We start from the raw sequence: 14,942 nt of genomic DNA on the forward strand, positions 1-14,942 counted from the left end.
AATGTGTGGATGTGTGCGAATGTGTGTGTTTGCAAGAATGGGGTGTGTGAAGAGTGAACTCAGAGATATAGTTAGGACAGGGCAGTGCGTAAATCTGTGCTTTAAAATGTTAGACAGTGTTTCTTTCTAGAAAAGTATTTTCAAACCTTTTTTTTTTTTATTCAAACAGTCTGAATAAAGTCATAAAGTAAAATAAAGTCTGTGTGCATGCACATGTAAAATAAAATCAGTCCAAAGTAGCTCTGAGCATCTCTAAAACGCTCTCCATGTTTATATAGCAGGAGTCAGAGCTCTTAGCGGAAACTCTATGGACTTTTTTCCTACTGTGATATGGTATGATGTGGGGAGCTTCTCTGGAAGCTGTTAAATGATAACCAATGATAGTTATAATTAGTGAAATTAATCTACTCAAGATTGGCAATTTGGTGCTGGTGCTGTCAGTTATCTCCCTCACAGGGTGAGCTGTTGAGCAGGAGATACACCAATTTTGGCCTGCAGTAATGATGCTAAGCGACCCACCTAAAGCCACGGGGTGCCAATACTTACTGACAAGTTGCTTATAAGTTCCTGTTTACACAACTGCACTTTTTTTTTTTACTATATAGTATACAGCTATAGAAGGGAATGATTTATAATCACACTATCCAGTGTGACCCAGAGGAAGATTGGTTCCTGTTTGAGTCTGGTTCCTCTCAAGGTTTCTTCACACTGTCTCAGGGAGTTTTTCCTTGACATCGTCGCCTCTGACTTGCTCATTAGGGATAAATTTATAAATTAAAAATTTATATATTTCTATAAAGCTGCAATAAATTTGATACATAAAAATAAAATTGAATTTAATTGAGCTCAATACTTAAACTTACGTATAACAGGAAGGATTTTGAGAGTAAACAATGTCAGACACTGTTAAAATACAACACCACCACAAGTAGTCTCTACTCAATCTCAAACAGTTCTATATTGTGCAATCGATCCACAGTTTAGAAGGAATTCTTCTATGTGAAAGCAAACCTGTGACTATAAGCCCCGCCCCCAACCGAACCCAGCATCAGTTCTTAGTCTGGCCTCAAGTATTTGGTGTGAAAACAACCTAAATTGCTAACAGAGAAAGCATTTTAAAAGAGAAAACCTTTGGCCAACAGTCGCTACATTACTGAAGATCACTGTTCCGTATTCTCTGGAAGAAAAGTAATTCTAGCCAGAGACATTATCAGGCATGGAGACTTAGTTCCAGTACGGGTCACTTAGCAATGGAAGCGCTAATGAGTGTGTAGGTGGGTGATGAAGGGGTTTAGGAACAGTGATGCAGAGTTTGGCACCCACCCCAACGTCCTCTCTTGACTTCCAGAGGAGTAAACCAGGCTTAGCAGCAGCACCGGCTTCCTTCGAAGCCCTGCACTAATTAACCCCAAAGGGATCCAAACAGTGGACCAATCCGGCCAAAGTCAGGAGTAAAAGGAACTCAAGCATGACGTGTTCATGACCCTTAAGACTGTCAGTCTGTAGCAGCTGGGTGATCCGTATTAATGCTGACTCACAGGCCGTCCAGCAGAAGGAAGTCTCATTCGAAGAGCGTTTTCTTTTTGATGCCATCTCCAGGCCAAACACAAGGGCGCTGTGATTTAAACTCTTTCAATGCCATGAAAACACCAAGTGACCCGTTTTGAACACAAACGAGACATGGCTTGTGTATGTGTGGGGAAAAAAAGGGAACAAGGTTCTTATTTCACCATACTTGCTACACAGGAGTGATTTATTTTCCAAATGAAGACTGACTGGAGACACAAACACAGGCAGGCGCATGCCACATTAATGCTGTTAAATGGCCTCGTGTTGGCAGGGTGATGTGAGGTTGGCATGATTCATAGAGCTGCTGTAGTGATGTGATGTGCTGTGCTGTGCTGTGACAGGGCAGCCATTATGCTACCAGCTTGGGAGATGCTAGTCTTCCATAGAAGTGCATTAAACTCTCCACAAAACGGTGTTTGGAAGTGCCTCTTCGCCTCATGCTAAAAATGGCAATTTCTAAAGCATGGAGCATTAACTTTTCCTTTAGTGTCAAAGAAGTAAGGAAACCATGATGCAATGAGCGTGCTCCTCAATATAGCAGCTATGATTAGTATCAAGTCAGCTTATTTAAGAATATTCAGTGTTAAGAGAGGCGGGAATAACTAGCGAAAAAATTACTCGTTGCCAGAGAAAACCCTGCACAGAATTTGGAGATGATTTAGTGGCATATGTTGACTACCTTTTTAAAATAACAATTTATACTTCAGTGATTATAGGATGTAGTAAAATGTGGTCTCATTTACATAAATTTTTAAATTCATTATCTAGCTCACCAGACAAGTAAAAGCTCCAATGTGCTGCCCATTCCTTTGTTTTGGTGAAACCCTAATTACCTCATTAAAAGTGGTAGCAGATATAATTTACCTTAAAAGCATGGCTGAGTACGCTCCTGAGTGACACAAGAGAAAAGCATTAGTGCCCAGAAGACTGAAGTTAAAATCCACAGCCACACAAGACTTCGAGTCCGAGAGAGCAAAAAATTAACTGTGCTCTCTCTATGAGAAGGACAGAATACCCTCTTCCCCCTGTCAATCACAGCAACATGAGCCAATCGTAAACGTCTGTGAGCTCATGTATGCAAAAGAGGGCAGATAGTGCTTTCCTCCGAGTGGGTAATGCTGCCCTGTAATGTAGCAAAAGATGCAGTGGCTTGCTTCATGTGTCTCAGAGGAAGAATGTGGCTGGCTGTCATCTGATGGGGGGAGTTAGTTAGTGGGTGGGAAATGGCAAATGATCGACAGAATTGACAGAAACTGGGGTAAAAAGCCAAAAATGATTAAATAAAAATAAAATAAATATTCAAAGTAAAAAGCATGTCAAGCTAGTTAGCTAGCTAATGAAGTGCATTGATACACACTAAGGAAAACGAGATTCTGTGAGGAAGGGACGGCTTTCTGTAGCCACAGTATAACGTCTCTAATGTAGCATGTGTGCATTTGATAAGAAGCCAGCAAATCTTTGGCCAACACCACATCTGCACCACAGCACCAATAAATATCATTTGTGCCATACTCTGTTTATATATAATCCATTTTTTAAAATCATTTTTTGAAAGTCAACAGGAACTAGGTTTTTGGGGGACTGCTATATCAGCAGCCTTCTGAACCTACTTCCCCACTAGGCAACTAAAAATTTGCCCAAAATGGTTGTGACTTTTTCCAACCCTGAAGAATGATTAGCACAGATATATGTTAATTGTGGCACTCTGACCTGTTTCTCTGCATGTGTGCGTGCAGCCTCTTCCTGCGCCAGCACCATCTCTCTCTCTGCAGTGATCTGAACACTCTCACGTAGCGCCTCTTCCAGTTCCTCGATTCGTTCATCTTTCTGCCTCAGAGAGTCCTGTTAAACATGAAAATGGCCATTAAAATACAGAAGCAATAACCAGGACAAACTATAAAACATCAACATCCCACATCATTTTTACTATAAGCTTTAGAGTAAGACGAACAAACCACAGATGAAATTAAGTGAGAAGCAGGTAGCTCAGTAAGAGCAGGTTGCTGGGGTCAACTTCAAGATGAGTGCATCAGGGGCAGCTACAGAAGCGTTGGTGGTTAAGGTCAGATGCGGTTGGCCTTCTAAGTTCAGTGAGTCACACACTCACAAATGACTCAACCAAGAACCAAGCCACACATCAGAAAAGCCACATCACTTTCCTCTGAACACTTGGGTTACTCATTAAATGAACAGGCAATGAGTCAAGCTTCAGCCATTACGTCCGTGTTCAGACTTCAGACTGTGTTCAGACATCTAACTCGAGTGGACATCTCTGAAGGATATGTCCGAAGGATATTTGTTTAGAGAGAAATGTTTCGTCATTCAATAAAAGTGATTGGTCAGAATAACTTTTGATTGATTTGCAGTGATTCTTTCCTCTGAGGGGACAAGTTGATCCAAACCATGCCAGCAGAGTAAATAAGTGATCTATAATCTATCGTTTATTTATTTTGCTGGCATGGTTTGGATCAACTTGTCCCCGCAGAGGAAAGAATCACTGCAAATCAATCAAAAGTTATTCTGACCAATCACTTTTATTGTATGATGGAACATTTCTATCTCTCTTCTGTCTCTTCCATGATGTCTCCGCCCACATCCACAGGGTACGAGGGCTGACTGAATGGTTTGATGAGGATGAAAACAATGCTATGTCATATGCTATGGCCTTCACACTCATCAGATCTCAACCCAGCTGAACACCCTGATGGAAGACTTTGGAGTGCCGTGTTAGACAGCGCTCTCCACCACCATCATCAAAACACCAACTGAGGGGAAGGGAGACTTGCAGAATCAATGCCAAGATGCAATGACAATGTTCTGGTGGCTCATTAGTAAGGCCTGACGCCTTACTAACACACATTATGTTGGTTTTGTCAACCATCTGTATACACAAGCTTAAGTGATCAGCATAGTCTCCATGCAGAGCTTCTCCTTCCTTCTGCACAAACAGACTTAAGCAGGCAGAGTGCTCATCTTCTGGAATGTCTGCATCTGCCCCAAATAAAATCTTTTTGAAATTAAAGGCAGCAATTACTGGAAGTTGAAGCCTGTAGGGTGTAGGGTGAAGGGTGAGACCAAATAGTGTTGCATGGAAACAGAAGAAAAAAACAATAAAAGTCTATCTTTGACCATATATGTTCTTCTCTCCTCGGCGCCAAGCATCAGCTCCACATTCTTAAGACACAGCACAATCACTTTGGCTTGATTTAAAGTGACGCTAATCCTTTTTGTACGGTCAATATCTCATTACGCTAATGCTCCTGGTGCCAAAACTGCACAACTGATAGAAAGAGACACCTCAGGGAGGACCAAATTAAAGCCACATGGAAAAGCGCTGGGACTGGATGAGCCGTAGAGAGGCTCGGGGAGAAACTGAGCCCTGAAACCTACAGGATAGATTTGGAGATGAGCAGCAAAACACAGTAAAATGACATGTGACAGTGTGCTCATCTTTATCTGACTGTTAAAGGAATAACTATTAATAAATAAGAGCTTGTCAGGAACAGCTAGCATAATCAAAGCTCCTACTATGGAATTGTGCCAAGTAACATAATATACTTACAAACAGTAAGCTGCAGAATTATTAGCATGCTTCTGAAAAATTTAAGTATTTAATTTCTTTGTACAGTGCTTTTAACAATAGACTGCCACAATGCAGCTTCGCTAAAATCCAGATGTAGATTTAGATCTCCAACAACCAAGCCAGAGGTGACAGTGGTAAGAACAAACTCTCTGAGACAACATGAGGGACACTGGATAGTAGGATTATAGATCATTACAGTACACAAGTGCAGAAGAGTAAACACAAACAGTAAGACTCCAGGGATAAGCAACAGGACAGTCTTTATGATTACAGCAGCAGCTATTAGGTACAAATCCACAGTACCCAGGTGAGATTATCTACTGATGCAGTAGGTAGGAAGAGTGAGAGTTGGGCAAACAGTTTTTGGGAACTAAAACACCATTAAACTCTTTAGGATGTCCATTAATACCCACAGGAGCAGTAGCAAGTGGCCAGTGCAGAACACAGTTGAAAGAAAAAAACATATATACATACATATACACACACGCACACATACATATATTTATATTTAGTTATATATATATATATATATATATATATATATTTTTTTTTTTTTTAAACCCGTTCAGTGGATTTTTCTTGTTTTTATTGGATGAGCAGATTTTTGTGTTGTTAGAGCAAATCAAGCTCATATAAAAAAAAATGCAAAATAACGCTGACTGAATGAGTTACATCATCTTATAAAGAGCTTAATACACTGAGTTAGCTCAAGGAGAGTGCCGCAAAAAGAAAAACATGATTTTTGTTTAGCGCATGTTCCCTAGAGCAAACAGAAGAGTGTCTCGCAACACAGATGCGGTATAAAACAGCCAGATTTCTCTGTAGGGGGTGAGAAAATGCTTTTCTAGTGGTCTTGGCACAAGAAGGAGAAGAGTCGCTAATGTTTACAGAGGAAACGGAAAAGAGCAGCGGGAGTCTGTCTCTCCTGGCTAGAAAACACATAAGCGTAGCCAACAGCGCTGCAACATCAAGTGTAACTACCCCACAAACAGGCCCAATAAAAAGTGCTTGCAAGTCTATTAAAGAACAGAAGCCTAGGGCAGGAGAAGTCTCCCACCCAGTCATCTAGAGCTCCTGATTAGATACGGCATTCCTCTCAAGATAAACGCTGCTTCTAAGCACAATGTGTGTGTGTCAGCCATTTGAATTAGCTATGTGTGCTTAATCCCTTTCATATAAGCACTTTTATGCAGAAATTTAAGAGCAACTAATCAGGGCTAACTCTACAATCACACTAGCAAGTTGCTTGTAGTTTGGGCGTGTGGTACGATTCCTACTGTTGTTGCCTGTGGCCGTGCAATGTCCAGTTCTGATGGGAAAAGGTAGTCCAAAACATAAAGCCTTTAAAATGTATTTAGGTTTGCTTTATGCGCTAAGCTTCGTACTAGCTTCGCTTGCAGATTAGGAAAGCAAGCTAATACACTAGTGACATACAGTACACTCACCAGAGGCACCGAGTACTTCCTTCCAAGCTTTATTTTTGCGATGTCTCTATACACATTTAATGAGAGGTCACAATTGAAATAATAAGATGAAACCACGGTTATAAGATTTTTTTTTATTTATTATTTTGCACATCAAACAGTAAATGGAAACTAACGAGTTTAAGTTGTGAGTTGGGAATTAAAGAAAAGTCCATACCACACCATACGATGCCATACGTGCCATAGGATTGATCCGAGGCATCACTGGAGCTAGTCGTTTGGATTGGTCGCTTAGAATTTGCATAAAATTTGCACTCGCTCGCAGGTGTGAATGCAAGCCAGGACTGAAAATCTCAGTACAAATCCCATTAAATTACTAGATAGGTTCATGTGTGAAAAGAAGCTGATATATTACTGGTAAAGATGCACTAGACGCTGACTGGTTTTTCTCAGTAACATGACCTGCAGCCTCCATTTTTTGTTAGTCTACCTGTGGCTACACTGGAAGCCCAGGACTCTACAAGTTTCTACAGTTACAATGTTTTTTTTTTTCACATTTGCATTTTAAAATCCCACAACATTATGAAGACAAAGTTAATCTTGGCTGAGGTTCTTTTAAGGCATGTGGTTACAGAGAATGTGAGAGCTACATACAGCGTTCTCTTTATTTTACTTGCTAACTACATTTTGCAAACTTTAGTTTTTTTTTAAGCTGGCCTTGTCATTCTTTCCATTTCATTCTATCTTTCTCCATCTTTTCCTGCCACTCTGATTGGCATTCATAAAGACATAGACCTGTAACTGCAGTTCTCAGAGAGAGAAAGAAAAAAAAAAAAAAGAAAAACCATGCTGAAATGTAAGAAAAGATAAGGTTCCACTTTATCTTCACCATCAGTCCATCTTGGCCTGGCAAGTAAGACCTTTTCCTCTTTTTACAGTACTTGCCTATATCCTCAGTTCAGCTCAAGAGAGGCCAAGCTCCAAATTTACTCCCCAGCAGGAGTGGTGTTCTCCAGGGCAATAGAAGGAAAAAGACCGTGAGGCATCAAGCAGAAAGTCATTACCATCAAAGCTTCTCTGGAGTCAAACTTTGCCCTTAGCGCACAAGCAAGTGTAGTGCTTTCCAAGGCCCCTGTTTAGGTACATGGGGTTAAGATGAAAAAGATAAGAGAGAGAAAGTCTAAAACAGCCCGAAGCAAGAGGATAAGAGAAAATGCATGAGAAGAAACCAAAAGGAGTGAGATATGGTGTTAAAAAGGCAAGTGTAAACAAAGAGCTCTAGTTCTGATGATTGAACCAGAAACCTGCATATGGAAAAAAGTAGATGATCGGATTCAGATGGAGTAGAGGTAAGGGTAGGCACATTCCTGTAGCTGCGGACAAGACCAGAAATGCAGCAGAACTGTATACAAGAGCCTGTGATGAAAAACTATAATGTGCTATTACACAAGGTACACTGACAGACTCCAGTGAGGAATAATGCATAGTCCAGGACTACTTGTCTTGTGCGCACTGAAGAACTGCTATACCACGTTTACGCATGGAACATCTAGGTTAATACCAGGAACCTTTGATGGACATACAGGTAGGCAGATAGGCATACATCTGCAAACATAAACCTGCCAATAAAGAAAAGATTCTTTCCCATGCTCCAAATACGTTGAGTGTTTGAGAAGAACGGTACATGCCTCAGCCCGTGGAGAGTTGGAGCCGGCTTGCGTTTGAAGAGTTCTTTTATGCCGACACTTTGGAGTGTCAGTCATAAGCCGCGTGTTTGCTTCCTACTGCGTGACCTGCTCACACTCGCAAGGTGATGAGATGGAGAATCAAGCCTTTTATATAGGAAGTGCACCTCATCTCTGTTGTTTTATACTCAGCTGTCTGCCTTGCTCACCTACCTGTACTTCCTTCTCATCTTAGCCACAGTGCTGCCTCCATTTCATTCTTTTGTGAGCGCTGACCTTGCCTCTCACCAGCACATCCGTGCTGATGATTTTGCCTGCAGCTATGTCTCAACGTCCGTTCATCCAAGGTTAGTTTGGCATCCCATTTTCAAAATGCTCTTACTAAGTTAAAATGAGAGATGGGATATATTTGCCAAGCCTGCACAACTGTATAAAACTTTTGCTTCTGCTGAGATCAGAAATTACTTAGATGTAAGTGTGCTTAAGTGATCTCAAAAGCTCTGCCCACATAGAGGTCTCACAGGTTTTCAATCGCGTGCTGCTACAAGCTTGAATCCTGACATTTGTGGTTGCAAGTCTAACATGGCTTTCCTCTCCCCTGTCAGTCAGAGTGACAACAGCCAATCACCGGCTTCTGTGTATATGGAAGGGGCAGCTTCCACTCTCCTAGACTGGAAGCTGTCATGCAACAGGGTGGAACTAACTAAAAGGGTGGGAAATTACACCAACTAAAGGGGGGCAAAATGGAGGAAAATCCAACACCACAAAACAAAACTGGAAATCTGGAGTCCTGGTGTGATAATTCAAAACACTGTAATATTAGGTTATTTTAAAGTCAAGTTTGAAGATGTATCTGCTTTATGTCAGAAGCCTGAATAATATTAATGCCCCTTGCTAGCTTTTAGTCATTATCAGCAATGTTTTTATTAGTGGGAAAAAAAAAACAAAAAAAAAAACACCACACTGGTGATAATTGTTCCGAGCTAAGTATAGATTTTTTTTGTAGGATGGCAAATGTACTGGTTGGGCCATACGCGTAGAAAAAAAGGCAATCCGGATGAAAATGTTCCCTCTCCCCAGGGAAAGGAGTACCCCTGTTCCTCGCATAAAAGCAGCAGCAGCAGCAATTTCCCAGTGAGTCATAAAAGGCTTCCGTTTGACTCTTTTATATCCCCATCCTTAAAGAGGCCCATAAAGCCACAACCTACCCCGAGCACTTCAGCTTCATTAACTCCAGTGTTTCTACCATTACCTATATGTTTTTTCCTTTGCAGTGTGTGTATAAATATTACATTAAGTACTCGAATGCAATTTCACAGAAAAGGCATAGCCATACAACATTAGGAGGATTCAACCATTGCTTTCCAAGAGGCCAGTCAGGTGTTTGTTTAGTCCCATGTCATCTCAAGATCTGATTAGAGCAACTCTCTCTTTGCACGAGTCATTAGGTCCTTACAGCTGGACTGTAGTGGCCCAATACAGAAGGTTTTCAATCTCCTTAAATTCACTCCGCTACTCCATAAATTTAAAAACATTAAAGCTTGCTTATAAGGCCAAAAATGGACCTGATGGCAATGTTCAAATCCTGAACCGTACATCAAGGCATACATACAAGTATGGCTCACCTTCACCCACTTCCCGTCAAGACACAAGGCAGACTAGCATGAAGACTCTTTGCTGTACTGTCTCCCAGGTGGTAGAATAAACTTGCCCTGGCTATACCAAACAGCAAAGTCCCTTCTGTGCTCAAACATAGTACTCAACGCTGGATGTCTCCACTGCCAACAAGCCTAGTTCTTCTAGTTTCTAATTTTGTATGCCTCAAATACCCTTAAAATATACTTCAAACAGGAAGAAAGCTATTGAAGAAAACTATTTCAAACATTTGATCTTGCTGTGACATTGATCCTCTTTGGATCAACTCTGAAATCTAATCAGCATAAGCATTGTTAAAATTACTGTATTGGTGTTATTGAAAAGTAATTATTGGTCAGCGTGATCTCCCTATATATCTCTATATATCGTATATACTAATCTTCAGAATCTGCCTATATTCTGTCACTCCATCTGCATTCACTTTCCTCTTCTTCTGCAGTGCTGCACCAGGGCCCTCTGGTGACAAAAAGTGATGGGAACCGTGTTGTTTGCCACTTCAGCCTACAGTGAGACAGCACAGTAAAATCCAGTCTAGTCTCATGCCACGCTCTAAAGCAGATATTTACCGTCCTTCATTATTTTACCGGTCATCCCACCTCTCCATCTTTCCCAGAGTGAATGTCTTGACTTTATTCTGTCAATATTTAATCTGTGGGAAAGAGAAGAATGGTTTAATGATTCACTCTCCATGTGTGTGTGAGCTTTGTGGTGGAAAATGTCTCGTGCGCCGTAGATGTGGAAGATGGTGATTCAAGGGAGCCAGATCCAGAGGTCAGAGAAAGACTTCAGCAAAGCACTGCTCCTAAATTCCAGTCTTCTTGATGGTTTCTTTCTGGCTCTGGCCATGTGTTCAGCATGCTGAAGTGATCTGGCTAGATTAATCAGAGGACTAATGTGTCCTGAACATTGTTTGTTCGGGAAGAACAATCCTGGCATCTACAAAGCCCTCAGACTTGTGAGAGGAAAAGATATTGAGCCGCAGAGTCAGACATAACGGCACTCCCTGACCATATCCTGACCAATTTACCTTCTCCAAAGTTAACAGCAGCTGCCCCGAACATGACCATCTTGCTTCAAGGCTTGACCCCCCGTATCCCCTCATCAAGACCCCTAATTAGCTGAAACATAAGAGGACCCTTTTTTCAGAGCTCGGAGGGACAGGAAACAAGAGGGTTATTGCTCTGCGGCCCCATAAGTGACGTCCTGAGGTGACCTCTTTCAGTCTGTCTTGTCCAAATGATCTGTCGGACCAATGCAGCTAGCATGCCAGTCATCAGAAACAATTGGTTCTCCTTCCAAAACACAACCCTCATTTAGGCATATAACGTGCAGAGGCTAGCTCCAACAGCCTTGACTTATTCCAGTTCTCTCTTTGCCTCAGGACTTAAGTGTGGTGTCTCTAAGCAGGAGGTAGTGGCTGCTAGTCTTGGATGGAGAAGGCTAACACTGGTTCAAACATCTTCCCCCTTAAAAAGGCCCACCGTGTGGGTGCATCAGTATGCACAGAGTGGGGCGTAGAAAGCCACAATGTGGCCTCTGTAGCAACATGATCTCATAAAGGAACCTGGAGACCTAACTCATATACGAGTTAGCCTGTGGCTGTATCACATACTCGCGCACACAAAAGGACACACAAGCTTACGGTACCTCAGGTCAGAGTCTAATAACATAGCAACCCCAGTGCGGAGAATAAAGAAAATGAACTCAAATCAAAACAAAGAAGAGATGACATTTGGAAATTTGAAAAGAGAGGCTGAGTGAAAGAGTGACCAAGAGGCCAGAAGTGGGGGAAAAAACACAAAACCAGAGCAAGTTACGGGGTTCTTTGGTGTTTTTGTCCAGAGATCTTTTAGAAAGAAGAAAAAACAGGCTGTCCATAAAAGCTTGGACTTTCTGTATAGTTAGCGTCTAACATTAACATTGACTCAAAAAATATACCCCAAATCTGTGAAGTTCAATCAATTCAAAACCATTTGGTGGGGCTACATGAGGATATGTTGAATTGGAAATAAAAACAAAAAGTCAAAAGTGAATAAGAGTGTTCTAAAAGGCTGAATGCAAGATCTTTTTTTAACTAACAAGAATCTAAGCTAAAAACTGTGCTTTCAGAGAAAACATATGGTCACATCATAATAAAGTCATATGACAAACTTTTATATGACAAAATGATTCCAACTTAACAAAACATTATGTCATGTATTTCAATTCATTTGTCATCATCACCCAAAATAGCACACAGATCTAAGTAAATCACTACTAAATCACCAGCCAGGAGCTTCTGGGTGGCCTAATGGTCTAAGAGTTCACCACAAGATCAAATCTTAGTTCAAATCTGGGTGACTCCATAACCTTCCGTGGCCACAAGTCCAAGAAAGCATAGCATTACGCTATCCTCTGTCAATTAGAGTGACACTAGCCAATCGTGGGTGTATCTGAGTTCATGTGTGTGGAAGTGTCTCTCCTCGAAGCCCGAATGACAATAAAATGATGAGGAGGCTTCACATGTCTCAGAGGAAGAACATGCTAGCCAGCTTCCTCCTTGGTTTGTAGCTGTCTTGTGAAAGGAGACAACTAGCGAGTGGGTCATGACCAAATTTGGAGAGCAAAGTGGTTTTAAAAAAATATTAATAATCCAAAATGTTTAAGAAAACAATGATGAGTGAATGGAATACATTCAATATGTAATATGTACAGACTCACTTTATTTGCCTCACAAGTGCTAGCATTACCTTGATCTGCTGAGAGCTTTCATTGATATTATCCTCCCGCTTGCGAGCCTCCTCCATCAGCTGTGCATTCCGGTTCTTCTCCACTTGCTCCTTGTGTTTCAGAGTGGCCACCTTCTTGCTCTGGTCTTTCATCTGCCTGCAAGCATGCAAACAAAATACACAAACTTTGTCAGAGAAAACTTACAGAACATGAACAGAGGAAATCTCCACTATATATACACACACAAATCAATGCTTGTAAGAAAAACAATCTGATCTCCGAGTTGATGAGAATAAACAGCTACATCGTTTGTCTTAGCTGTGGAATTTTTTCATTACTTCCCCTTCCAGGTGCTGAAGGATGACAAAAAGGGGGGTGACTCAAAACAACATCCAAAAGCAAAAGAAAACATATTTGCAGATGGCGGGACGGTTTCATTTAAGGGAAAACGGAAACAGATACCCGATCCGCTAAGCTCCATTGAGAAGCACATTGTAGGCCTGTTACAAGTACCTTAATGTTTACATTACTGTGTCGTCTGAATTCTGTTCTCACAGCATCATGGCCAGATGAGTTACTAATCATCAACACGATCAAGGAAACCTGATCTCTTATCTCTCTCCATACACAGAGCAGATGTAGATGTAACTAAGCCAATATGCATTAGTCGATGAATAATAATACAGCAACCCTCGAGCCTTCACTGCAAAGCAAACCAGACACTGAATACATAGAGGTAATGATGAAGCGGTTTGTAAAATACAACAGACAAGGTTCACATATGTGCTCCAGGAAAGCACTACCTACTGCTCCTCAAGGGCCGGAGATGTCTACATCTACACTGAGCCCGGGTTAAAAAACAGTGTGAAAAAATGGGCAGTAGAGAACTAAAATCTCTCGGGATGCATTACAAACGTGTCGGGTGAGTTACCAGCACGATTAAACTTTGACAAGGTGATCCTAAACAAGGACAGGTGACTATGAGCCAAGCCATTATGCCTCCAGCACCTGATCATTCTTCTGGACTAGCAATCAGAGCACCGTCAAGTCTGTGTTTAATGAGTAGTTGGAGAAAGCCACAGCCTCCTGGCTCTTACGGTGGATATCGGTCGAAAGAAGTATCACTGTGTGGATCAAACTGAAACCAGAACAACTAACACAGACCATACATATATGTATGTGGTAGAGAAATGGATATCTACAGTCATTTTTGGTCGGTATATTGTATATTTTAGGATCCTAGGGTTGAGCAGTATTGTATAGACGAACATCGTAGCTTTATACCCTGTCGCAGTATATACTGGGGTAAAAAAATGAACACTCAATTTACTTAATTCAAATGCGTTCATCAGTTCCATGTGATTGAATAATATTACCACAACCTGTTTTCAACAAAGTTTTCGTATATCCAACATAATTTGATCATGTAATTTCTGAATAAAGCCCTGAATAAAACTGAACCCCGTGCTCTCACCCATGTTCAGTCTTGAACCCAGATCGCTGGTGTTGTGAGACTGCAATGTTCACTGCTACACTAATATCCTTGTGAGATTTTATAACATAATTGGATCACGTAAATATTACATGATCACGATCAGTCTACATAATTCAAACTAGTAATTAGAAACGTGTTTAAATTATACTTAATATATGCAATTGAATCACATTTAATGAGAAACTTAACATTTTATTCCTCTTACACCACAGTAATTTGTAAAAGCTAACCGTTTTTTATATAATAATTCTTTTTATCCATTTATAGTCACATTTATAGTCATCAACCCAATGTTGTGGAACTTCCATGAAACAAGAGCAGCTATGAACAGTCATTTCCTCACAAAACCTCACAATTATTTTTCTCACTCAAAGTTAAAATGCAGCTTGTCAGTCTATTAGACCATTAACCATCACCATAACAACACTATATCTAAACTCACTAGGGTACTATCAAACAAACATGCTCTGTGAGGAACCTATATGAAGACGGCAATCCTTCTGAAAAAGAAATTAAATTAATCTACTCTTATTTATTTGTCCTGATTCTAGCAGTAAAATATTATTTGTGCCTGTTTTGTTTTAGGTTCCTTCACCAAACTCTCATTTTCTCTCTTGAAGTCAATGAGACAAAAATAAAATGCAGCTTGTTACAAAAAAAAAACCTGCAAAGCTCCCTGTCCTGAAGCCTTTCCTGTGTGGGAAAAAAGTAAAGTTACAGCTTAACCTCTCACTGTTACAAAGTACTGACATGGGAGACTTATTTAGCAAAAATGCTAAACAAACATCTCCTGTCAGAAAACGTCATCAAACACATTTTGT

The 14,942-nt window shown here is 40.8% G+C and overlaps 1 protein-coding gene across 10 annotated transcripts in view; it reads right to left on the bottom strand.

The window, feature by feature from the left end:
* Window positions 1–14,942, bottom strand: part of erc1b (ELKS/RAB6-interacting/CAST family member 1b) — a 205,380-nt gene that overhangs the window by 108,830 nt on the left and 81,608 nt on the right. For all 10 annotated transcript variants that reach the window (XM_053241656.1, XM_053241657.1, XM_053241659.1 and 7 more), the window contains 2 exons: window positions 12,647–12,782; window positions 3,280–3,411 (listed from right to left, as the gene is read on the bottom strand). In XM_053241656.1, the coding sequence (XP_053097631.1) occupies window positions 3,280–3,411; window positions 12,647–12,782 (268 nt within the window). The remainder of the gene's footprint in view (window positions 1–3,279; window positions 3,412–12,646; window positions 12,783–14,942) is intronic.

The sequence above is a fragment of the Pangasianodon hypophthalmus genome, chromosome 18, assembly GCF_027358585.1.
Source record: "Pangasianodon hypophthalmus isolate fPanHyp1 chromosome 18, fPanHyp1.pri, whole genome shotgun sequence".
NCBI classification, from domain to species: domain Eukaryota; kingdom Metazoa; phylum Chordata; class Actinopteri; order Siluriformes; family Pangasiidae; genus Pangasianodon; species Pangasianodon hypophthalmus.